General features: G+C 40.7%; 1 protein-coding gene across 4 annotated transcripts in view; it reads right to left on the bottom strand.

Annotated features, from left to right (window-relative positions):
• The window catches only part of LOC310873098 (carnosine synthase 1-like), a 59,816-nt gene that overhangs the window by 22,422 nt on the left and 10,823 nt on the right, over positions 1-26,571 (bottom strand). For all 4 annotated transcript variants that reach the window (XR_014570454.1, XR_014570455.1, XR_014570456.1 and 1 more), the window contains exons 2-9: positions 19,793-20,105; positions 15,267-15,359; positions 14,756-15,015; positions 14,582-14,647; positions 13,559-13,693; positions 13,204-13,414; positions 3,837-3,922; positions 3,143-3,374 (exon numbers count right to left, since the gene is read on the bottom strand). Coding sequence is in view for 1 of the 4 variants with exons in the window: in XM_083785392.1 (XP_083641518.1) it covers positions 3,143-3,374; positions 3,837-3,922; positions 13,204-13,414; positions 13,559-13,693; positions 14,582-14,647; positions 14,756-15,015; positions 15,267-15,359; positions 19,793-20,105 (1,396 nt within the window). In the remaining 3 variants the exon portion in view is untranslated. The remainder of the gene's footprint in view (positions 1-3,142; positions 3,375-3,836; positions 3,923-13,203; positions 13,415-13,558; positions 13,694-14,581; positions 14,648-14,755; positions 15,016-15,266; positions 15,360-19,792; positions 20,106-26,571) is intronic.

The following is a 26,571-nucleotide window of genomic DNA, read 5'->3' on the forward strand; positions in this document are numbered from 1 at the left end:
AACCAGGTCCACTCCTATACCAGATTACATTATATTATATTACATTAACCAGGTCCACTCCTATACCAGATTACATTATATTACATTAACCAGGTCCACTCCTATACCAGATTACATTACATTACATTACATTAACCAGGTCCACTCCTATACCAGATTACATTACATTATATTACATTAACCAGGTCTACTCCTATACCAGATTACATTATATTAACCAGGTCCACTCCTATACCAGATTACATTACATTATATTAACCAGGTCCACTCCTATACCAGATTACATTATATTACATTAACCAGGTCCACTCCTATACCAGATTACATTATATTACATTAACCAGGTCCACTCCTATACCAGATTACATTACATTATATTACATTAACCAGGTCCACTCCTATACCAGATTACATTACATTATATTAACCAGGTCCACTCCTATACCAGATTACATTACATTATATTAACCAGGTCCACTCCTATACCAGATTACATTATATTACATTAACCAGGTCCACTCCTATACCAGATTACATTATATTATATTAACCAGGTCCACTCCTATACCAGATTACATTATATTACATTAACCAGGTCCACTCCTATAGCAGATTACATTATATTACATTAACCAGGTCCACTCCTATACCAGATTACATTATATTACATTAACCAGGTCCACTCCTATACCAGATTACATTACATTATATTACATTAACCAGGTCCACTCCTATACCAGATTACATTACATTATATTACATTAACCAGGTCCACTCCTATACCAGATTACATTATATTACATTAACCAGGTCCACTCCTATACCAGATTACATTATATTATATTACATTAACCAGGTCCACTCCTATACCAGATTACATTACATTATATTACATTAACCAGGTCCACTCCTATACCAGATTACATTACATTATATTACATTAACCAGGTCCACTCCTATACCAGATTACATTATATTACATTAACCAGGTCCACTCCTATACCAGATTACATTACATTATATTAACCAGGTCCACTCCTATACCAGATTACATTATATTACATTAACCAGGTCCACTCCTATACCAGATTACATTATATTACATTAACCAGGTCCACTCCTATACCAGATTACATTACATTATATTAACCAGGTCCACTCCTATACCAGATTACATTATATTACATTAACCAGGTCCACTCCTATACCAGATTACATTATATTACATTAACCAGGTCCACTCCTATACCAGATTACATTATATTACATTAACCAGGTCCACTCCTATACCAGATTACATTATATTACATTAACCAGGTCCACTCCTATACCAGATTACATTATATTACATTAACCAGGTCCACTCCTATACCAGATTACATTATATTACATTAACCAGGTCCACTCCTATACCAGATTACATTATATTACATTAACCAGGTCCACTCCTATACCAGATTACATTACATTATATTAACCAGGTCCACTCCTATACCAGATTACATTACATTACATTAACCAGGTCCACTCCTATACCAGATTACATTACATTACATTAACCAGGTCCACTCCTATACCAGATTACATTACATTAACCAGGTCTACTCCTATACCAGATTACATTACATTATATTACATTAACCAGGTCCACTCCTGACACATAACAAAATACATACATAAATGGATGCATCTGGGACGTATCCTCAGTGATGTATCCCGAGGTCATCGGGGTTTCGGGTCTCGCAACATCATACCCCTCACTCAGGTGACCCAGCTGGGAGTGATCAAGTCCCGACTTACGTCCCAGTAGCTACCCTCGATAAGTCCCATTAGGGAATAACCTGGGCCACACAATCCATTCCTCCTGAACTACTCTGCCGGGACTGGGAGGTACCATTCTGGCACATGGAAGGACTATAGGCTCTGTGGGTTGACACCTGTCCGGGCCCCTCCTACGTCTCACCAGGTCCACTCCTGCTCTCACCAGGTCAGGCCCTGTGCGTTGCACCAGACTCCCAGCACCAGGCACTTTATTCAGGAATGGTGGATTCTCGAGCGGTTCCGCAGGCCCCACCTTGCCCTTGGTGGTGCCGCCGGCTCCGCTTGAGGCTTGCATGGGCCTCCTAAAGGCCTCACCGTGGGTTTGTATATATATATATACAAGATTACATTATATTACATTAACCAGGTCCACTCCTGACACAACATATACCAGATTACATTAACCAGGTCCACTCCTGACACAACATATACCAGATTACATTAACCAGGTCCACACCTGACACAACATATACCAGATTACATTAACCAGGTCCACTCCTGACACAACATATACCAGATTACATTAACCAGGTCCACACCTGACACAACATATACCAGATTACATTAACCAGGTCCACTCCTGACACAACATATACCAGATTACATTAAACTGGCACCATTTCATTTCGGGTATTATGATCCGGTCGTGAGCGGATGATATCGTTACGTCATGTTGTAGTCATTGTTTTCTGTTTTGTAGTCATCAGGATGATATCGCTACGTCATGTTGTAGTCATTGTTTTCTGTTTTGTAGTCATCAGGATGATATCGCTACGTCATGTTGTAGTCATTGTTTTCTGTTTTGTAGTCATCAGGATGATATCGCTACGTCATGTTGTAGTCATTGTTTTGTAGTCATCAGGATGATATCGCTATGTCATGTTGTAGTCATTGTTTTGTAGTCATCAGGTTGATATCGCTACGTCATGTTGTAGTATTGTTTTGACTACAACATGACGTAACGACTACAACATGACGTAACGATATCACCCTGATGACTACAAAACAATGACTACAACATGACGTAACGATATCACCCTGATGACTACAAAACAATGACTACAACATGACGTAACGATATCACCCTGATGACTACAAAACAATGACTACAACATGACGTAACGATATCACCCTGATGACTACAAAACAATGACTACAACATGACATAACGATATCACCCTGATGACTACAAAACAATGACTACAACATGACGTAACGATATAATCCTGATGACTACACGCACGCATGCGCACACACGCGCACATGCACACACACACACACACACACACACACACACACACACACACACACAGTAACACACCCATCATGTCGCTCTGCGCCGCGGCTCCTCCCCGTCTCTCTGTGCTCATCGTTGACTCCGCCTCCATGACGACGCGCAGACAGTCCAGAGCAGTGCGACAGGCCAGCCGACGCAGACAGACAGGCAGCGCCGGGTCGGTGAGACCCAGAGCAGACAGACAGCTCTCCAAGGACTGGCACACCGACTGGCTGTGAGACAGGGGCCTGTCGCACCCTCCCACCCTGCACACCAACTAGAGAGAGAGAGACAGGCAGAGAGACAGACAGGCTGTGAGACAGGGGCCTGTCGCACCCTCCCACCCTGCACACCAACTAGAGAGAGAGAGACAGGCAGAGAGACAGACAGGCTGTGAGACAGGGGCCTGTCGCACCCTCCCACCCTGCACACCAACTAGAGAGAGAGAGACAGGCAGAGAGACAGACAGGCTGTGAGACAGGGGCCTGTCGCACCTTCCCACCCTGCACAACAACTAGAGAGAGACAGACAGGCAGAGAGACAGACAGGCTGTGAGACAGGGGCCTGTCGCACCCTCCCACCCTGCACAACAACTAGAGAGAGACAGACAGACAGACAGACAGACAGACAGACAGACAGACAGACAGACAGACAGACAGACAGACAGACAGACAGACAGACAGACAGACAGACAGACAGACAGACAGACAGACAGACAGACAGACAGACGGACAGGTACCTTGTAGAGCAGGGGCACATCCTGAGGGTTCCTGGTCACCAGGGCACACACCCTGAACGTCACGTCTGGAACCTCAGGCTTCACGTCTGATCAGATCAAACATTTATTTAACATGTGTTAATTCACTGATTAGATCATATAAATATACGTCTGATCAGATCAAACATTTATTTAACATGTGTTAATTCACTGATTAGATCATATAAATATACGTCTGATCAGATCAAACATTTATTTAACATGTGTTAATTCACTGATTAGATCAAACATTTATTTAATGTGTTAATTCACTGATTAGATCAAACATTTATTTAACATGTGTTAATTCACTGATCAGATCAAACATTTATTTAACATGTGTTAATTCACTGATTAGATCAAACATTTATTTAATGTGTTAATTCACTGATTAGATCAAACATTTATTTAATGTGTTAATTCACTGATTAGATCAAACATTTATTTAATGTGTTAATTCACTGATCAGATCAAACATTTATTTAATGTGTTGATTCACTGATCAGATCAAACATTTATTTAATGTGTTAATTCACTGATTAGATCAAACATTTATTTAATGTGTTAATTCACTGATCAGATCAAACATTTATTTAATGTGTTAATTCACTGATTAGATCAAACATTTATTTAATGTGTTAATTCACTGATTAGATCAAACATTTATTTAATGTGTTAATTCACTAATTAGATCAAACATTTATTTAATGTGTTAATTCACTGATCAGATCAAACATTTATTTAATGTGTTAATTCACTGATTAGATCAAACATTTATTTAATGTGTTAATTCACTGATCAGATCAAACATTTATTTAATGTGTTAATTCACTGATCAGATCAAACATTTATTTAATGTGTTAATTCACTGATTAGATCAAACATTTATTTAATGTGTTAATTCACTGATTAGATCAAACATTTATTTAATGTGTTAATTCACTGATTAGATCAAACATTTATGTAATGTGTTAATTCACTGATTAGATCAAACATTTATTTAATGTGTTAATTCACTGATTAGATCAAACATTTATTTAATGTGTTAATTCACTGATTAGATCAAACATTTATTTAATGTGTTAATTCACTGATTAGATCAAACATTTATTTAATGTGTTAATTCACTGATTAGATCAAACATTTATTTAATGTGTTAATTCACTGATTAGATCAAACATTTATTTAATGTGTTAATTCACTGATTAGATCAAACATTTATTTAATGTGTTAATTCACTGATTAGATCAAACATTTATTTAATGTGTTAAATCACTGATTAGATCAAACATTTATTTAATGTGTTAATTCACTGATTAGATCAAACATTTATTTAATGTGTTAATTCACTGATCAGATCAAACATTTATTTAATGTGTTAATTCACTGATTAGATCAAACATTTATTTAATGTGTTAATTCACTGATCAGATCAAACATTTATTTAATGTGTTAATTCACTGATTAGATCAAACATTTATTTAATGTGTTAATTCACTGATTAGATCAAACATTTATTTAATGTGTTAATTCACTGATTAGATCAAACATTTATTTAATGTGTTAATTCACTGATTAGATCAAACATTTATTTAATGTGTTAATTCACTGATTAGATCAAACATTTATTTAATGTGTTAATTCACTGATTAGATCAAACATTTATTTAATGTGTTAATTCACTGATTAGATCAAACATTTATTTAATGTGTTAATTCACTGATCAGATCAAACATTTATTTAATGTGTTAATTCACTGATTAGATCAAACATTTATTTAATGTGTTAATTAACTGATTAGATCAAACATTTATTTAATGTGTTAATTCACTGATTAGATCAAACATTTATTTAATGTGTTAATTCACTGATTAGATCAAACATTTATTTAATGTGTTAATTCACTGATTAGATCAAACATTTATTTAATGTGTTAATTCACTGATCAGATCAAACATTTATTTAATGTGTTAATTCACTGATTAGATCAAACATTTATTTAATGTGTTAATTCACTGATTAGATCAAACATTTATTTAATGTGTTAATTCACTGATTAGATCAAACATTTATTTAATGTGTTAATTCACTGATTAGATCAAACATTTATTTAATGTGTTAATTCACTGATTAGATCAAACATTTATTTAATGTGTTAATTCACTGATCAGATCAAACATTTATTTAATGTGTTAATTCACTGATTAGATCAAACATTTATTTAATGTGTTAATTCACTGATCAGATCAAACATTTATTTAATGTGTTAATTCACTGATTAGATCAAACATTTATTTAATGTGTTAATTCACTGATTAGATCAAACATTTATTTAATGTGTTAATTCACTGATTAGATCAAACATTTATTTAATGTGTTAATTCACTGATTAGATCAAACATTTATTTAATGTGTTAATTCACTGATTAGATCAAACATTTATTTAATGTGTTAATTCACTGATTAGATCAAACATTTATTTAATGTGTTAATTCACTGATCAGATCAAACATTTATTTAATGTGTTAATTCACTGATTAGATCAAACATTTATTTAATGTGTTAATTCACTGATTAGATCAAACATTTATTTAATGTGTTAATTCACTGATTAGATCAAACATTTATTTAATGTGTTAATTCACTGATTAGATCAAACATTTATTTAATGTGTTAATTCACTGATTAGATCAAACATTTATTTAATGTGTTAATTCACTGATCAGATCAAACATTTATTTAATGTGTTAATTCACTGATTAGATCAAACATTTATTTAATGTGTTAATTCACTGATCAGATCAAACATTTATTTAATGTGTTAATTCACTGATTAGATCAAACATTTATTTAATGTGTTAATTCACTGATTAGATCAAACATTTATTTAATGTGTTAATTCACTGATCAGACCAAACATTTATTTAATGTGTTAATTCACTGATCAGATCAAACATTTATTTAATGTGTTAATTCACTGATTAGATCAAACATTTATTTAATGTGTTAATTCACTGATTAGATCAAACATTTATTTAATGTGTTAATTCACTGATTAGATCAAACATTTATTTAATGTGTTAATTCACTGATCAGATCAAACATTTATTTAATGTGTTAATTCACTGATCAGATCAAACATTTATTTAATGTGTTAATTCACTGATCAGATCAAACATTTATTTAATGTGTTAATTCACTGATTAGATCAAACATTTATTTAATGTGTTAATTCACTGATTAGATCAAACATTTATTTAATGTGTTAATTCACTGATCAGACCAAACATTTATTTAATGTGTTAATTCACTGATCAGATCAAACATTTATTTAATGTGTTAATTCACTGATTAGATCAAACATTTATTTAATGTGTTAATTCACTGATTAGATCAAACATTTATTTATTGTGTTAATTCACTGATTAGATCAAACATTTATTTAATGTGTTAATTCACTGATTAGATCAAACATTTATTTAATGTGTTAATTCACTGATCAGATCAAACATTTATTTAATGTGTTAATTCACTGATTAGATCAAACATTTATTTAATGTGTTAATTCACTGATTAGATCAAACATTTATTTAATGTGTTAATTCACTGATCAGATCAAACATTTATTTAATGTGTTAATGCACTGATTAGATCAAACATTTATTTAATGTGTTAATTCACTGATTAGATCAAACATTTATTTAATGTGTTAATTCACTGATTAGATCAAACATTTATTTAATGTGTTAATTCACTGATTAGATCAAACATTTATTTAATGTGTTAATTCACTGATTAGATCAAACATTTATTTAATGTGTTAATTCACTGATTAGATCAAACATTTATTTAATGTGTTAATTCACTGATTAGATCAAACATTTATTTAATGTGTTAATTCACTGATCAGATCAAACATTTATTTAATGTGTTAATTCACTGATCAGATCAAACATTTATTTAATGTGTTAATTCACTGATCAGATCAAACATTTATTTAATGTGTTAATTCACTGATCAGATCAAACATTTATTTAATGTGTTAATTCACTGATTAGATCATATAAATATACGTTCATAATGTGTCACTGTAAGCCCAAACCACACCAAACGGTCGGGTTGGGACACAAAGCGTGTTTTAAAGAACCACCATTCTTCTGTGCGTTAGAATCTGATCTCAGGTCAGAATGGGTTAAAGAACCACCATTCTTCTGTGCGTTAGAATCTGATCTCAGGTCAGAATGGGTTAAAGAACCACCATTCTTCTGTGCGTTAGAACCTGATCTCAGGTCAGAATGGGTTAAAGAACCACCATTCTTCTGTGCGTTAGAATCTGATCTCAGGTCAGAATGGGTTAAAGAACCACCAGTCTTCTGTGCGTTAGAATCTGATCTCAGGTCAGAATGGGTTAAAGAACCACCATTCTTCTGCGCGTTAGAATCTGATCTCAGGTCAGAATGGGTTAAAGAACCACCATTCTTCTGTGCGTTAGAACCTGATCTCAGGTCAGAATGGGTTAAAGAACCACCATTCTTCTGTGCATTAGAATCTGATCTCAGGTCAGAATGGGTTAAAGAACCACCATTCTTCTGTGCGTTAGAATCTGATCTCAGGTCAGAATGGGTTAAAGAACCACCATTCTTCTGTGCGTTAGAACCTGATCTCAGGTCAGAATGGGTTAAAGAACCACCATTCTTCTGTGCGTTAGAATCTGATCTCAGGTCAGAATGGGTTAAAGAACCACCATTCTTCTGTGCGTTAGAACCTGATCTCAGGTCAGAATGGGTTAAAGAACCACCATTCTTCTGCGCGTTAGAACCTGATCTCAGGTCAGAATGGGTTAAAGAACCACCATTCTTCTGTGCGTTAGAACCTGATCTCAGGTCAGAATGGGTTAAAGAACCACCATTCTTCTGTGCGTTAGAACCTGATCTCAGGTCAGAATGGGTTAAAGAACCACCATTCTTCTGTGCGTTAGAACCTGATCTCAGGTCAGAATGGGTTAAAGAACCACCATTCTTCTGTGCGTTAGAATCTGATCTCAGGTCAGAATGGGTTAAAGAACCACCATTCTTCTGTGCGTTAGAACCTGATCTCAGGTCAGAATGGGTTAAAGAACCACCATTCTTCTGTGCGTTAGAACCTGATCTCAGGTCAGAATGGGTTAAAGAACCACCATTCTTCTGTGCGTTAGAATCTGATCTCAGGTCAGAATGGGTTAAAGAACCACCATTCTTCTGTGCGTTAGAATCTGATCTCAGGTCAGAATGGGTTAAAGAACCACCATTCTTCTGTGCGTTAGAACCTGATCTCAGGTCAGAATGGGTTAAAGAACCACCATTCTTCTGTGCGTTAGAACCTGATCTCAGGTCAGAATGGGTTAAAGAACCACCATTCTTCTGTGCGTTAGAACCTGATCTCAGGTCAGAATGGGTTAAAGAACCACCATTCTTCTGTGCGTTAGAACCTGATCTCAGGTCAGAATGGGTTAAAGAACCACCATTCTTCTGTGCGTTAGAATCTGATCTCAGGTCAGAATGGGTTAAAGAACCACCATTCTTCTGTGCGTTAGAACCTGATCTCAGGTCAGAATGGGTTAAAGAACCACCATTCTTCTGTGCGTTAGAACCTGATCTCAGGTCAGAATGGGTTAAAGAACCACCATTCTTCTGTGCGTTAGAACCTGATCTCAGGTCAGAATGGGTTAAAGAACCACCATTCTTCTGTGCGTTAGAACCTGATCTCAGGTCAGAATGGGTTAAAGAACCACCATTCTTCTGTGCGTTAGAACCTGATCTCAGGTCAGAATGGGTTAAAGAACCACCATTCTTCTGTGCGTTAGAACCTGATCTCAGGTCAGAATGGGTTAAAGAACCACCATTCTTCTGTGCGTTAGAATCTGATCTCAGGTCAGAATGGGTTAAAGAACCACCATTCTTCTGTGCGTTAGAACCTGATCTCAGGTCAGAATGGGTTAAAGAACCACCATTCTTCTGTGCGTTAGAACCTGATCTCAGGTCAGAATGGGTTAAAGAACCACCATTCTTCTGTGCGTTAGAACCTGATCTCAGGTCAGAATGGGTTAAAGAACCACCATTCTTCTGTGCGTTAGAACCTGATCTCAGGTCAGAATGGGTTAAAGAACCACCATTCTTCTGTGCGTTAGAACCTGATCTCAGGTCAGAATGGGTTAAAGAACCACCATTCTTCTGTGCGTTAGAATCTGATCTCAGGTCAGAATGGGTTAAAGAACCACCATTCTTCTGCGCGTTAGAACCTGATCTCAGGTCAGAATGGGTTAAAGAACCACCATTCTTCTGTGCGTTAGAATCTGATCTCAGGTCAGAATGGGTTAAAGAACCACCATTCTTCTGTGCGTTAGAATCTGATCTCAGGTCAGAATGGGTTAAAGAACCACCATTCTTCTGTGCGTTAGAACCTGATCTCAGGTCAGAATGGGTTAAAGAACCACCATTCTTCTGTGCGTTAGAATCTGATCTCAGGTCAGAATGGGTTAAAGAACCACCATTCTTCTGTGCGTTAGAATCTGATCTCAGGTCAGAATGGGTTAAAGAACCACCATTCTTCTGCGCGTTAGAATCTGATCTCAGGTCAGAATGGGTTAAAGAACCACCATTCTTCTGTGCGTTAGAACCTGATCTCAGGTCAGAATGGGTTAAAGAACCACCATTCTTCTGTGCGTTAGAACCTGATCTCAGGTCAGAATGGGTTAAAGAACCACCATTCTTCTGCGCGTTAGAAACTGATCTCAGGTCAGAATGGGTTAAAGAACCACCATTCTTCTGCGCGTTAGAACCTGATCTCAGGTCAGAATGGGTTAAAGAACCACCATTCTTCTGCGCGTTAGAATCTGATCTCAGGTCAGAATGGGTTAAAGAACCACCATTCTTCTGTGCGTTAGAACCTGATCTCAGGTCAGAATGGGTTAAAGAACCACCATTCTTCTGTGCGTTAGAACCTGATCTCAGGTCAGAATGGGTTAAAGAACCACCATTCTTCTGCGCGTTAGAATCTGATCTCAGGTCAGAATGGGTTAAAGAACCACCATTCTTCTGCGCGTTAGAACCTGATCTCAGGTCAGAATGGGTTAAAGAACCACCATTCTTCTGCGCGTTAGAATCTGATCTCAGGTCAGAATGGGTTAAAGAACCACCATTCTTCTGTGCGTTAGAACCTGATCTCAGGTCAGAATGGGTTAAAGAACCACCATTCTTCTGCGCGTTAGAATCTGATCTCAGGTCAGAATGGGTTAAAGAACCACCATTCTTCTGCGCGTTAGAACCTGATCTCAGGTCAGAATGGGTTAAAGAACCACCATTCTTCTGCGCGTTAGAATCTGATCTCAGGTCAGAATGGGTTAAAGAACCACCATTCTTCTGCGCGTTAGAACCTGATCTCAGGTCAGAATGGGTTAAAGAACCACCATTCTTCTGTGCGTTAGAACCTGATCTCAGGTCAGAATGGGTTAAAGAACCACCATTCTTCTGTGCGTTAGAATCTGATCTCAGGTCAGAATGGGTTAAAGAACCACCATTCTTCTGTGCGTTAGAACCTGATCTCAGGTCAGAATGGGTTAAAGAACCACCATTCTTCTGTGCGTTAGAACCTGATCTCAGGTCAGAATGGGTTAAAGAACCACCATTCTTCTGTGCGTTAGAACCTGATCTCAGGTCAGAATGGGTTAAAGAACCACCATTCTTCTGTGCGTTAGAACCTGATCTCAGGTCAGAATGGGTTAAAGAACCACCATTCTTCTGTGCGTTAGAACCTGATCTCAGGTCAGAATGGGTTAAAGAACCACCATTCTTCTGTGCGTTAGAACCTGATCTCAGGTCAGAATGGGTTAAAGAACCACCATTCTTCTGTGCGTTAGAACCTGATCTCAGGTCAGAATGGGTTAAAGAACCACCATTCTTCTGTGCGTTAGAATCTGATCTCAGGTCAGAATGGGTTAAAGAACCACCATTCTTCTGTGCGTTAGAACCTGATCTCAGGTCAGAATGGGTTAAAGAACCACCATTCTTCTGTGCGTTAGAATCTGATCTCAGGTCAGAATGGGTTAAAGAACCACCATTCTTCTGTGCGTTAAAACCTGATCTCAGGTCAGAATGGGTTAAAGAACCACCAGTCTTCTGTGCGTTAGAATCTGATCTCAGGTCAGAATGGGTTAAAGAACCACCATTCTTCTGCGCGTTAGAACCTGATCTCAGGTCAGAATGGGTTAAAGAACCACCATTCTTCTGCGCGTTACAACCTGATCTCAGGTCAGAATGGGTTGAGGTAAACACCTGAAAACCTGTTTGAGTTGCATTGGTGTGGTTGACCTGAAAAAAAACATCATGTCCCCGCCCGAGCCTTTGGTGTGGTTCTCTTCCCCGCCCGACCCGTTGGTGTGGTTCTCTTCCCCGCCCGACCCGTTGGTGTGGTTCTCTTCCCCGCCCGACCCGTTGGTGTGGTTCTCTTCCCCGCCCGACCCTTTGGTGTGGTTCTCTTCCCAGCCCGAGCCTTTGGTGTGGTTCTCTTCCCAGCCCGACCCTTTGGTGTGGTATTTCACTTCATTTAAAATCCTGGATTTCATACATGTCTCCACTCTAGCCGTGTAGATTTTGTCGACTAAGACTAAGACTAAAGACTAAGTCGACTAAGGTTTTTGACACTTCGTCGACTAAGACTAGACTAAAAATAATGTCAGAAGACTAAATGGGACAAGACTAAATGTGCGTTTACAAAAGACTAAGACTAAGACTAAATCAAAATATTCTGAAAAAACAACACAGAGCCCCAGACCTCACCATGGTCCCAGGCTGTAGTCTCCACCCTGGCCCCAGACCTCACCTCCGTCCCAGGCTGTAGTCTGTACCCTAGCCCCAGACCTCACCATGGTCCCAGGCTGTAGTCTGTAGTCTGTACCCTAGCCCCAGACCTCACCATGGTCCCAGGCTGTAGTCTGTAGTCTGTACCCTAGCCCCAGACCTCACCATGGTCCCAGGCTGTAGTCTGTACCCTATAGCCCCAGACCTCACCATGGTCCCAGGCTGTAGTCTGTACTCTAGTCCCAGACCTCACCATGGTCCCAGGCTGTAGTCTGTACCCTAGCCCCAGACCTCACCATGGTCCCAGGCTGTAGTCTGTACCCTAGCCCCAGACCTCACCGTGGTCCCAGGCTGTAGTCTGTACCCTGGCCCCAGACCTCACCATGGTCCCAGGCTGTAGTCTGTACCCTATAGCCCCAGACCTCACCATGGTCCCAGGCTGTAGTCTGTACCCTATAGCCCCAGACCTCACCATGGTCCCAGGCTGTAGTCTCCACCCTGGCCCCAGACCTCACCGTGGTCCCAGGCTGTAGTCTCCACCCTGGCCCCAGACCTCAGAGGACTGCAGAAGGCCTCCAGCAGGACGGCCTCTCCAGGAAGTAGCCGCGGGACGTTCCGCAGCACGCGGCTCCACAGCTCCTCCCTGCTGCTCCTCTCCACGTAGTGCAGCAGCGCCCCCTGGTGGTCGGGGTCCGCGAAGCGTCCTCCGCTCAGCCTGACGACCACCTGGCACCCAATGACAACAATCAGTCAGCCTGACGACCACCTGGCACCCAATGACAACAATCAGTCAATGAATGATGATTATGTTACACTTCAGCTGTTAAAAATAGCAGATCTGCAGACAGACAGACAGACAGACAGACAGACCCGGTCTGTCTTCTTCACGGGTTCTGACTCCAGGAAGTGGTCCATCTTGGTCCTGATGAGGTCCAGCTGCTCCGTTCCCGCGGCGACCAGGTGTACCACCTCCGTGTGGCCAGAGGAGGGCGCCAGAGTCTCCGTCTGTCCACAGGGTTATAGGATACACTAGTGGTTATTTAACGACAGGTTATGATAGTCATTTAAAACTACACTCTAGATTAATGGAAGGGGACATTTAAAACTACACTCCAGATGAACTGAGGGGACATTTAAAACTACACTATTAATGGAGGGGACGTTTAAAACTACACTCGAGATTAATGGAGGGGACGTTTAAAACTACACTCCAGATTAACGGAGGGGACGTTTAAAACTACACTCCAGATTAACTGAGGGGACATTTAAAACTACACTCCAGATTAACTGAGGGGACGTTTAAAACTACACTCCAGATTAACGGAGGGGACGTTTAAAACTACACTCCAGATTAATTGAGGGGACATTTAAAACTACACTCCAGATTAACGGAGGGGACATTTAAAACTACACTCCAGATTAACTGAGGGGACATTTAAAACTACACTCCAGATTAACTGAGGGGACATTTAAAACTACACTATTAATGGAGGGGACGTTTAAAACTACACTCCAGATTAACGGAGGGGACATTTAAAACTACACTCCAGATTAACGGAGGGGACATTTAAAACTACACTATTAATGGAGGGGACATTTAAAACTACACTCCAGATTAACTGAGAGGACATTTAAAACTACACTCCAGATTAACTGAGGGGACGTTTAAAACTACACTCCAGATTAACGGAGGGGACATTTAAAACTACACTCCAGATTAACTGAGGGGACATTTAAAACTACACTCCAGATTAACGGAGGGGACATTTAAACATCGTGACGTGTCGTGATGCTATTATATATATATTTATTATTTATACAAAGAAAACCAAAACATGCAAAATCCACATTGAAACGAAAACCTCCGTGAAAGTGAAAGCGTTTCGCGCTAACCTGGGACTCGCCACTAGGGGGCGCCATCAGCAGCGCCAGCGTGGGGGGGGTGGGGATGCCGGCTTTCTGTGACGCACAAACAGGGTTACTACAGGTCAAAGGTCAAACAGGGTTACTAGAGGTCAAAGGTCAAATAATAACAATAATGATGATGTTATTAAAGTTAATATTAACCTCCATCAGAAGTCTTGTGTTCAGAACGTCGGACCAGAAACGGTTCAGCGCTCCAGACCCGCCCATGGGACAGCCCACCCCGCGCATCACTTCCTGGTACGGGTCACATGGCAGGAAGTAGGTGACGAGGCGGGGCGGGTCGAAGGTGGCGAGGAAGGTTCGTCCTCCCAGGTCAAAGGTCACCGCCTTGTGGACCAATAGGGAGGAGGAGGAGGCGGGGCTAGAGAGCCAGGAAGGAGAGAGACACAGCAACGCATCTCCTGCGCACGCACGTGCGCACACACACACATACACACACACACACACACACACACACACGCACACACACACACGGTATATTCGTAAGTATTCGCGTATTCTACGCGTATTATTCACGTATTATACGTGTATTATTCGCGTATTCTTCACGTATTATACGCGTATTATTTGTGTATTCGCGCATTATTGGCATATTCGCGTATAATTAGTGTTTTATTCGCATGTTATTATTTGCGTATTATTTGCGTATTACCTGGACTCCGGTGGCCCGCCTCCAGCAGCAGAGAGATGTATGGGGCGGGAGACCCCAGGACGCAGAGACACACGTCTGAACACACAGCGCCCCCTGGTGGAGAAAACACATCATGAACACACAGCGCCCTCTGGTGGAGGAAACACATCATGAACACACAGCGCCCCCTGGTGGAGAAAACACATCATGAACCTTGCCTACAGTTAAGTGCCAATGATTTCGTCTCATTCATTTTGGCGAGGACTGCGTGATCTGCGCATTTCACAATGTATATATTATGTCCACTAGGGGGAGTAGAGAGCTATATAAAAATCTGAGACCACTGAAACGTAAACGTATGTTATATCTCTTGGTGCTTGGTCTTGGTGCTTGGTCTTTTTATTACGTCACGTCACGTCATTAACAACTAATAATAATATATTCTACAAATGTAGAAACATGTAAGATAACACTAATAGTTGTTAATGATGTGACGTGACGCTATGCATACTTTATGCGATGTACAAGACCTTTGAGCCTGGAGATCAGCTGTTGTTTACACAAGTTTCAATAGCTTGATCTTTTAGGCGTTAGACTGCAAGTCCATTTTACGCATTGGCCGTGAGTTCAAACCTCAGAGCATTCAATGATTTATCGCGATTTTTGGGGAAAGTTTTTCTCACATCACTTAAAAACACGACCAGATTAAAGTTAGGAATAAATAATAATGAGGTAAATGTGATGTTAATTAATAGGGGAGGGTGATTCCCCTTTGTTTAATCACCTTCCTAGGGATTTGATTCACATATTCACAGTGGTATTTTATATCAGGGCACACACTATATGTCCATCATATCCCCTTAAACTTTTATAGGCTATATAACATATATAACTATATAATTTAAAAATTTGAGCATAAATACTTTTTATTAGCACATGCAGTGCAGGGTTCAGGCCAATTATAAAAAACATACTCAACTGCTCCACCTGCTGGTTGATTTCAGTACTACATTTTCCAATATTCGCAAAACCTAAAATGTATATAGAGGATTTCAGACGGAATCATTGGCACTTAACTGTAAATGTAAGTCGCTCTGGATTAAGAGCGTCTGCTAAATGCCTAAATTGTAAATTGTAAATTGAACACACAGCGCCCCCTGGTGGAGAAAACACATCATGAACACACAGCGCCCCCTGGTGGAGAAAACACAAACACATCAGGAGACCCCAGGACGCAGAGACACACGTCTGAACACACAGCGCAAGTCCAAAAATGTGAACTAACCCTTTAACGTAGTTAAACAGGTTCTATAAAAAAAATAACACATTTTCATTCATTCACATTTTGTCCAACCACGAAACAGCAACCAACGGGTGCGAAGAGGGGCGGAACCATTGGTTGCCGTTTCGTGGTTGGAAAAAGAAATCCTCTCTCTCCATCCACTATATATAGAGCGTCGCAGTCCCTCCCCCTTTCAGAACGACGAGTGGCCCAGGAAATGAAACCCAATGCATTTTCCTCATAGGCATTTCTTAAAGTATTTATTTAAAGACGGTTACGCCGCGGACAAAGCCAACTCGGATCGTGACAATGAACACAATGTTTGGGGCCGATCAAATAATTTATAAGAAGAAAAACAAAACAAATAGTGTTGTCTCCTGCCTTTATTTTCTTCTTTCTAATGATTTGATCGGCCCAAAATATTGTGTTCATTGTCATGATTTGTCACGATCCGAGTTGTCTTTGTCTGCGGCGTAACCGTCTTTAAATAAATACTTTAAAGAAATACCTATGAGGAAAATGAACAGGGATTTATTTTCCGGGTCTCTCGAGGGGGCGGGACTGTGACGCTCTATTCCATTGAAATAAGGTGTTTTCCAGTTGCTGTTGATATTCTGTGAATTAATTTCTTATTTTAAAGAGTAAATTTGTCAGTAAAAAGGAATGTTTGTTTGTTTTCAGTTTTTTCCAAAAATGATGTTTTAGCTAATTCAACATAAACTAGGCGGAACCAGGACGGAATCAGGGCAGAAAGAGCCTGCTGGTTGGTCAGTCAGGGACCAATCAGAAGGCTGACAAAGGGTGAATTAAGTAGCAGTACTGAGTTTAACCACCAGATGGCGGCATGGCTTTTAGTATTGACTTCATTGTAGCTAGTCATACTTCCTGAACTACATGTGTGACCAGATTTGAATGAGAGACTGCCATCGCGCAAATTCCAGCTTTTCACCAGAGGAGAAAACTTTTTTTTATTTTATTTTATTAGTTAATATCACAGGCAGACTCTTCACATACTGAGCATGTCTGGAATAAGTGCTGAAATCGAAATAAATGCTTAAACATGTAGCTAGGTGTAATGTTAGAGTCCACAGAAGACAAGTAAATATGAAATAAATGCTTAAACATGTAGCTAGGTGTAATGTTAGAGACCACAGAAGACATGTAAATATGAAATAAATGCTTAAACATGTAGCTAGGTGTAATGTTAGAGTCCACAGAAGACATGTAAATATGAAATAAATGCTTAAACATGTAGCTAGGTGTAATGTTAGAGACCACAGAAGACATGTACATATGAAATAAATGCTTAAACATGTAGCTAGGTGTAATGTTAGAGACCACAGAAGACATGTAGATATGAAATAAATGCTTAAACGTGTAGCTAGGTGTAATGTTAGAGACCACAGAAGACATGTAAATATGAAATAAATGCATAGACATGTAGCTAGGTGTAATGTTAGAGACCACAGAAGACATGTAGGCTACATATGAAATAAATGCTTAAACATGTAGCTAGGTGTAATGTTAGTCCACAGAAGACATGTAGATATGAAATAAATGCTTAAACGTGTAGCTAGGTGTAATGTTAGAGACCACAGAAGACATGTAAATATGAAATAAATGCTTAAACATTTAGCTATGTGTAATGCTAGAGACCACAGAAGACATGTAGATATGAAATAAATGCTTAAACATGTAGCTAGGTGTAATGTTAGAGACCACAGAAGTGAACCTTTTTCAAGCCTGTTTTCTCAACTCTCTGTTTCTCTGCCAGACATTACTCTATAAGCCATATCTCCATAACTGGAGAACAACCAATATGTCAATTAGAAGCTATGATTCCCTGTTTTCACATGACATGAAAAAACAAAAATTCTAAAAAGTACAATGGCAGTCCCTCAGTCTAATTTGGTTACATGTCGTCTCAGTAAGACAGCCCCCCCCCCCCTCCCCCCTATACACAAGGTGGAGCAGTACACCAAAGCATTATGGGATTTGTAGTCCAGGAAGGAAGTGGTTTTAGATTTTAGTGCACACACTGCTAAAATCTAAAATATCTAAAACCACATGCATGTTACACACATGAAGACCCCCCAGGAAAGTGTTCTACATCTTCTAAACGTCATTAACATGTATACTTTTGCTAAACACACACACACACACACACACACACACACACACACACACACACACACACACACACACACACACACACACACACACGCACAAGCGCACACGCACGCAACATAAACTTGATTTATAAGAACACAAAGTTAAGATCGGACTTTGAAAACATATAAATAGAACAAAGGTCACATGCTGCGATCTTTACATGCATGCACACACACACACACACACACACACACACACACACACACACACACACACACACACACACACACACACACACACACACACACACACACACACACACACACACACACACACACACACACACGCACACGCACACGCACACACACACACACACACGCACACGCACACGCACACACACACGCACACACTGCACGTTGCAGTGCACAGACACCAAAAGGCCAAGTGTTTATAAGGAGGCAGGTCGTTAAAAGGTCAGGTGTGTGTGTGTGTGTGTGTGTGTGTGTGTGTGTGTGTGTGTGTGTGTGTGCGTGTGTGTGTGTGTGCGTGTGTGTGTGTGTGCGTGTGTGATCCTTCCAAGCAGGCTGGAGGTCAAAAGGGCAAAGGTCATGATGGTGGAAAAGAAACGACTCCCATTTTGTAAGTTTTCAAAATAATAAACACACCCCTTGTTATTGTTTTATGCATTATGTTACACTTTAGCTGTTGAAGAATAGCAGATCTGCAAGCTCATAGCTCATAGGCACTCTGTGCCACGCAAAAATAACAGAGCTTGTAGATCAGCTATTTGAAAAAAAACATTCGATATACAGAAGTCTTTCAGAGCGAACATTTTTAACCCTTATCTTAGCTTTTCTTTTGGGGGGGGGGGGGGTCCTCAGATTCCCGATCACGCGATCAGAAAAGTATGAAGTATTCCTGAAGTAAATCCTGAAATCCTGACCAAACCCCCATGTTTCTATATCAGTGGTTTCATGTCAACGACCCCCAGAATGATCTGTATTTGGCCGCAAACCCCCATCTGAAAATATGTTGTTTTGAGTTCAAAACGTTCTGAAAGAATATATATTAATATAATATATATTCAAAGATTTGCACCACACTGTAAACATAGCAGACCTACAAGCACTGGGCAAAGGTCACGGGCTCTTACCCCTGTGGGGGGGAGGAGGGGTCATGGACAGGGTCTCGGGAAGGTCAAGTTCCTTCAGGAGTTCCTGCAGGGTCGCGTTCAGCCGCTGCTCCAGGGGAGGGGCCCCGGTGAGGAGGGGGGCCACGGGGGCCCCGGTGAGGAGGGGGGCCCCGGTGAGGAGGGGGGCCCCGGGGGGCCCGTACGGACGGCGGGGGTCCAGGGGGAGGGCCCGGGGGTCCTCGCTGCCCTCGTAGCCCAGCGGAGGGGGCGTCCCCCCCGACACATGGGGGGGAGGAGGCGGGGGGGCGGTGGGGGGGTAGCTGCTGATAGAGAGCTGAGAGAGAGAGAGAGAGAGAGAGAGACAGAGACAGAGACAGAGACAGAGACAGAGACAGAGACAGAGACAGAGACAGAGACAGAGACAGAGAGAGAGAGACAGAGAGAGAGAGAGACAGAGACAGAGACAGAGAGAGAGAGAGAGAGAGAGAGAGAGAGAGAGAGAGAGAGAGAGAGAGAGAGAGAGAGAGAGAGAGAGAGAGAGAGATTGAATTACAACTTGAATGCCGTGTCGGGACGAGAGACAATACATTCTGAACAGAACCAGTACTTTTCTAACAGACGGACGGAAATTGTCATTTTTACCAAAACAATAATATTATATAAACTGTTAACTGGTTAATAATATGTGTACAGTCACTTTAGAAGTGTCATTGTGTTTCCCCGGACAGCGCTGGTCGGCAGGTATCAATACACTATCTATCTATCTATCTATCTATCTATCTATCTATCTATCTATCTATCTATCTATCTATCTATCCATCTATCACTATACAGGTATCAATACACTATCTATCTATCTATCTATCTATCTATCTTATCAAAGCTTATTATCTACCCGGTATCAAAGCTTATTGATACCGGGTACTGGATAAGCCCAAAGCTTATTGATACTGGGTACTGGATAAGCCCAAAGCTTATCGATACCGGGTACTGGATAAGCCCAAAGCTTATTCATACCGGGTACTGGATAAGCCCAAAGCTTATTGATACCGGGTACTGGATAAGCCCAAAGCTTATTCATACCGGGTACTGGATAAGCCCAAAGCTTATTGATACCGGGTACTGGATAAGCCCAAAGCTTATTGATACCGGGTACTCGATAAGCCCAAAGCTTATTCATACCGGGTACTGGATAAGCCCAAAGCTTATTGATACCGGGTACTGGATAAGCCCAAAGCTTATTCATACCGGGTACTGGATAAGCCCAAAGCTTATTGATACCGGGTACTGGATAAGCCCAAAGCTTATCGATACCGGGTACTCGATAAGACCAAAGCTTATCGATACCAGGTTGTTATTAGAACCTGTGTCCCACATGGAGATCTCTGTATCTGTCTGTGCCTGAGTGCACTGTGAAAAGTGTAGTGGTTAAGTAATCAATTGGCAGGTGTGTGGTTGCCATGGCAATCAATTGGCTGAGGCAGAGGCTGGAAATTGCACAGGTGAGGGGAGACTTGGCCTCACATTAGGCCCACTGGGGCCTTTTTTTGACAAGGGGGGGGGGGGGATGTTTATGTTTGACATATGTTTTCTTTTACAACATTTTGCCTTTATACAAACTAATTTAACCCATTCTGACCTGAGATCAGATTCATACGAGGTTTCCGCCGGACACACACTGGTCTGATGAACCCATTCTGACCTGAGATCAGATTCATACGAGGTTTCCGCTGGACACACACTGGTCTGATGAACCCATTCTGACCTGAGATCAGATTCATACGAGGTTTCCACTGGACACACACTGGTCTGATGAACCCATTCTGACCTGAGATCAGATTCTAAAAAATGTCAGTGGTTCTTCGATTTTTCAAAAATAGCAGACTTACAAGCTCGTATCGCGCCACTCGGTGGCGCGATATGAGCTTGTAGATCTGCTATTTTTAAATAGCTAAAGCATAACATGATGCCGACACCAAAATGCCGACACCAAAATGGGTGCCCGGTTCAGAATGGGTTTAATCTATAAAATGGTTCTAAAACAGGATCTCACACATCGATTATTAGATAATGTGGAGAAAAGGATAAAAAAAAAAAAATCCACACTGTGTTAATTTGCTACACGTTGACCTGTAAAATAACGTGAACGTTCCTGCTATAGCGCCACCATGAGGCTGAGGGGTGGCCTCTCTTCTCATGCACAACCCCCCCCCAAGCCCCACTGTAAGGTCTGTGAGATCTGTTTAAGATCTGTTGTAAAAGTAGAACTAGGAAATAAAATCTATTTTTAGACTTTGGAGAAGATTTACGACCGTTAACACCCTGATGACCCCTCAGCTATTCATGTCCGCACGCACATACGCACGCACGCACAGGGTGACCAGATCCAAACTGTTCATTTGATGGACAGAAGTATCGCTTGTGTGGGACAAGTCGGCCCCCCCCCCCCCCCCCCCATCCCACTGGTCCCACACAAGCGATACTGGAGTACCGGGTTAGCAACTTACTCCTTGAGTTTCTATTAAAGGCCTTGATGTCATATTCCACCATAGGCCTATTGGCTATCATTTATAAACTCCTCTGGTGTCTCACATTTTGTTTTAAAATCATGCTTTATTTTTATGTTTATACAATTTTAACAGGCTTTAAAAACACATCTTGCAATATGACAATGAGAGAGCTTTACGACAGAAGGCCAACTATTAGGGGACTAACTGTTAGGGCATTTGAACACTGTCGTCAGTCACAATGTGGGACAGACAGGGTCTCAATGTGTGGGACGCCTGAAAGGTCTTGGACTGTCCCACGCAAAGACGGACATCTGGTCACCCCAACGCACGCACACACCTGACGAGTGACATCCACACACGTCTTTCTAGATCACATAACGGAAACATAAATAAATGATCCTCCTCACATTTAAGACAAGCTGGGCTTCAAAGGTCACTGAGCTCTTAGCTTGGGGTTGTCATGGTAACAACAGGTTGTCATAATAGAGAATAATATTAATAATAGAGAATCCCTCAAACTAGAATAAAAGAAAAAAAAAACTTTTAGTTAACTGAAACTGAAAGGTTATTGTGTGTTCACAAAACTAACTGAAATTATAGACAAAATACCCTTAGTTTTAGTTTTTAACAATATTTATATTCCTTTCGGATATTTATAAAATAAACCTTTTAAATTCATTCGATTTATTTCCTCATTTCTCCAACTCCCTGGATGCCAACGATGAACCTCTGGCCCAAAATTTCCAGAACGGCCTGTTATAGCGCCACCAGGAGGCCGCTTTGTGCAAAACAAGTTTTTGCACAGTACACCTACGGATTTTGTCCAAACATCACGCAAATTGGTACACAGTCTCTCTAGAGCCATTCAACGAAACGGGTCAGACTCCATCCTGATTGGCTATTTTTCCTTATTACTGTGGAAGTGTCTATTTGTATGTCTCTAAATGTTTTGATGAATTGAACAATGTGGACCCTGTTGTAAACAAGTGTAATGCTTAATTGGGTCATCCACTCACAGTTAACAGTCTTTGTATTGAGTTTGTGCTTAAAATGTACTGTAAATTCTACAAACTGTTAATAAATATTTCAATCAATCAATCAAAAAAGAGTGCAACCATCCAATCCACCAAGCAACTCAAAGCAAGGGTTGGTTTACCAACCATTTGCAATTTTGGCACATTTTTGGGGGCGCTACCCACCCGCTTAGCTGTGTTGCTCATTCATTCCACATGGGGGCGCTACCCACCCGCTTAGCTGTGTTGCTCATTCATTCCACATGGGGGCGCTACCCACCCGCTTAGCTGTGTTGCTCATTCATTCCACATGGGGGCGCTACCCACTCACTTAGCTGTGTTGCTCATGAGGAAGAATTTCTAACACTCTCACCAGAACATCTCTCTTTCACCCCGGCCATGGTGGAACGGATGAACATTGGAGTAAAGTCGACCCCCCGTACCAGACGTTGCCTCCAACTGTCACCAAACCCAGCTACCGTTTTTCAGACTTCTGATTATCATTTTACATTTGACAACTGATATGAACAGGGTCCATTATGCGCAGCAACAATCATGTATGGACCCCATGCTTCTAGAAAGCCTGGTGTTTCAATCACTGTACAGGTTGAAGTGCACAACATTCCTACTGTTATTTCAAATAGATTGTCCAACACAAGGAGTGGTCTGAAGAGAGAATGCTGTTTGGTTAATGTACCTCTCAGGCATCACAGCCCCCAAAAATGTGATAACAAGCTTAATCTTGCCTTGTTTAACATCAGGTCACTAACAAATAAGTCCTCCTCTGTAAAAGATATAATCTGTAAAGAGAAGCTAGATATAATCTTTCTAACAGAGACATGGCTGGGCTCAGATGGAGCTGTTCTCCTAGCGCCAGCCTGTCCCGCAAACTACAGTTTCATTCACTCTGTTCGCGAGGCTAAGAAAGGAGGTGGACTGGCAATATTTTTTTCAGACACGTTAAAATTCAAGGCTCTGACCCTTGGCAGCTTTACATCCTTTGAATACCAGGCCACTATACTACATGGTGCCTCCATGCCAATGATTAGCATTTATCGCCCGCCAAAATGCAGTAAAGCAATATTTCTAACAGAAATATCAGAACTTCTATCTATCTGCTCCACTAACTATGACAGAACTCTTATCTCAGGTGATCTTAATCTTCACCTGGATGATGCTACAGATGCTATGGCTATGGGTTTCCTAGAGTTATTGCACTCCTTTGATTTTATCCAACATGTTGTTGGGCCTACACATAAACATGGGCACACTCTGGACCTGGTGATTTCTAGAGGGCTGAACATCACTGTGGAAAGGACTATTGAAAGGCCCGAGCTGTCAGACCACTTTCTGCTGTGTTTTAATATGACTGTCTCTGATCTAGAGAAAAACATCACTGAATATACCATAAAAAAGCGTTTTTTTAGCTCTTCTGCTGCCGACGAGTTCTCTCGTCACCTGGGTCCCCCATTGCCCGATACCCCCCCAGTGAATGATATGGTTCAATTTTTTAATCTTAAACTAGAGTCAGCTCTTGATATAGTGGCTCCTTTGAAAACAAAAAAGAAACATAATACCAGAATAACACCCTGGATAAATGAGCTTTCACGCTCACTGAAGCAAGAATGTCGAAGAGCTGAGCGAGCTTGGAGAAAAAACAAACTCACCATCCACCTAGAGATTCTTAAAAAGTCAACAGTCGCCTATAACAAAGCCTTGCGTTTAGCAAGGCAGGCATATTTCTCTGGCATTATTAACGAGAACAAGAAAAATGCTAGAGTCCTATTCTCTACCATTGATCGACTTTTAAACCCCCCCAGTCCTACAAGCAGTCATTCCCGGCCTCTAAAGCTAAGTGTAATGAGTTTGCATGCTTTTTTGACAACAAAATTTCAAACATTAGAGCCGATATTATGAATGGTGCTGCTGCTAGCGCAAACCGTCAAACAGCAGTAAATGGTCCCAGGGTAGATCTCTCCAGGGGGAGCCTATCATCGTTCTGCGAAATTGAGGAAGACGAACTCCGCAAAACTATATCACAGATGACATCATCCTCCTGTTCATTAGATACAATTCCCACCAACTTTCTCAAAGAAGTCTTAGACAGTGTGATTGGAGATATCCTAAAAATTGTAAACAGCTCTCTACAATCAGGCGTTTTCCCAGACTCACTGAAGACTGCTGTAGTTAAGCCCCTTCTCAAGAAACACAATCTTGATCCCTCTGTTTTGGGTAACTACCGACCCATTTCAAATCTACCCTTTCTGGGCAAGGTTTTAGAAAAATGTATCTTTCATCAATTGGATGTGTTTCTACAGAACAATAATGTACACAACAAATTCCAATCTGGCTTTAGGAAAGGCCACAGCACAGAAACAGCACTTGTAAAAGTAATGAATGATCTGAGGGTGTCTGCTGACAAGAAACATGTATCCGTTCTCTTACTTCTAGATTTAACGGCTGCATTTGACACGATTGATCACTCAATTTTAATACAGCGTCTGGAGCACTGGATAGGCCTGTCTGGTACGGCCCTGTCCTGGTTTTCCTCCTACCTATCAAACAGAAGTTACTTTGTCAATCTAGCCGAGTTTGACTCAGATAAACACGACATCAGTTCTGGTATTCCACAGGGCTCGATTCTTGGCCCTCTGCTTTTCTCCTTGTACATACTGCCACTGGGCGAACTCATTGCCAATCACGGAGTCAATTTTCATTTCTATGCTGATGATACCCAATTATATCTATCTGTGGCTCCAGATGATCCCTGTGCTTTAGACCCGCTGCTTACCTGTCTGTCTAGCATCAAATGTTGGATGAGTGAGAACTTTCTCAAGCTAAATGAGGACAAGACAGAAGTTCTCATAATCGGCTCTAGTGAGCAGAAAGAATCAATATTAAGCAGACTTGGCAACCTGACTGTAGACAGTAACAGTACAGTAAAGAACCTGGGGGTTATTATTGATTCCGAATTGAATTTTAATTCACACATTAATCATGTTACCAAGATTGCCTTTTTTCACCTTAGAAATATTGCACGAATCAGAGCCTATGTGTCCTTGGACGATGCAAAAACGCTAATCCACGCCTTTGTTTTCTCTCGGCTTGATTACTGCAATGCACTTTTTTCAGGACTGCCTAAGAAAACAACTGACAGATTACAACTTGTCCAAAATGCAGCAGCCAGAGTTTTAACTAGAACTAAGATGAGAGAACATATTACTCCAGTTTTGGCATCACTGCACTGGCTTCCGGTTGTTTTTAGGATTGATTTTAA

The sequence above is a fragment of the Protomyctophum parallelum genome, assembly GCF_964188405.1.
Source record: "Protomyctophum parallelum genome assembly, chromosome: 16".
In the NCBI taxonomy this organism is placed as follows: domain Eukaryota; kingdom Metazoa; phylum Chordata; class Actinopteri; order Myctophiformes; family Myctophidae; genus Protomyctophum; species Protomyctophum parallelum.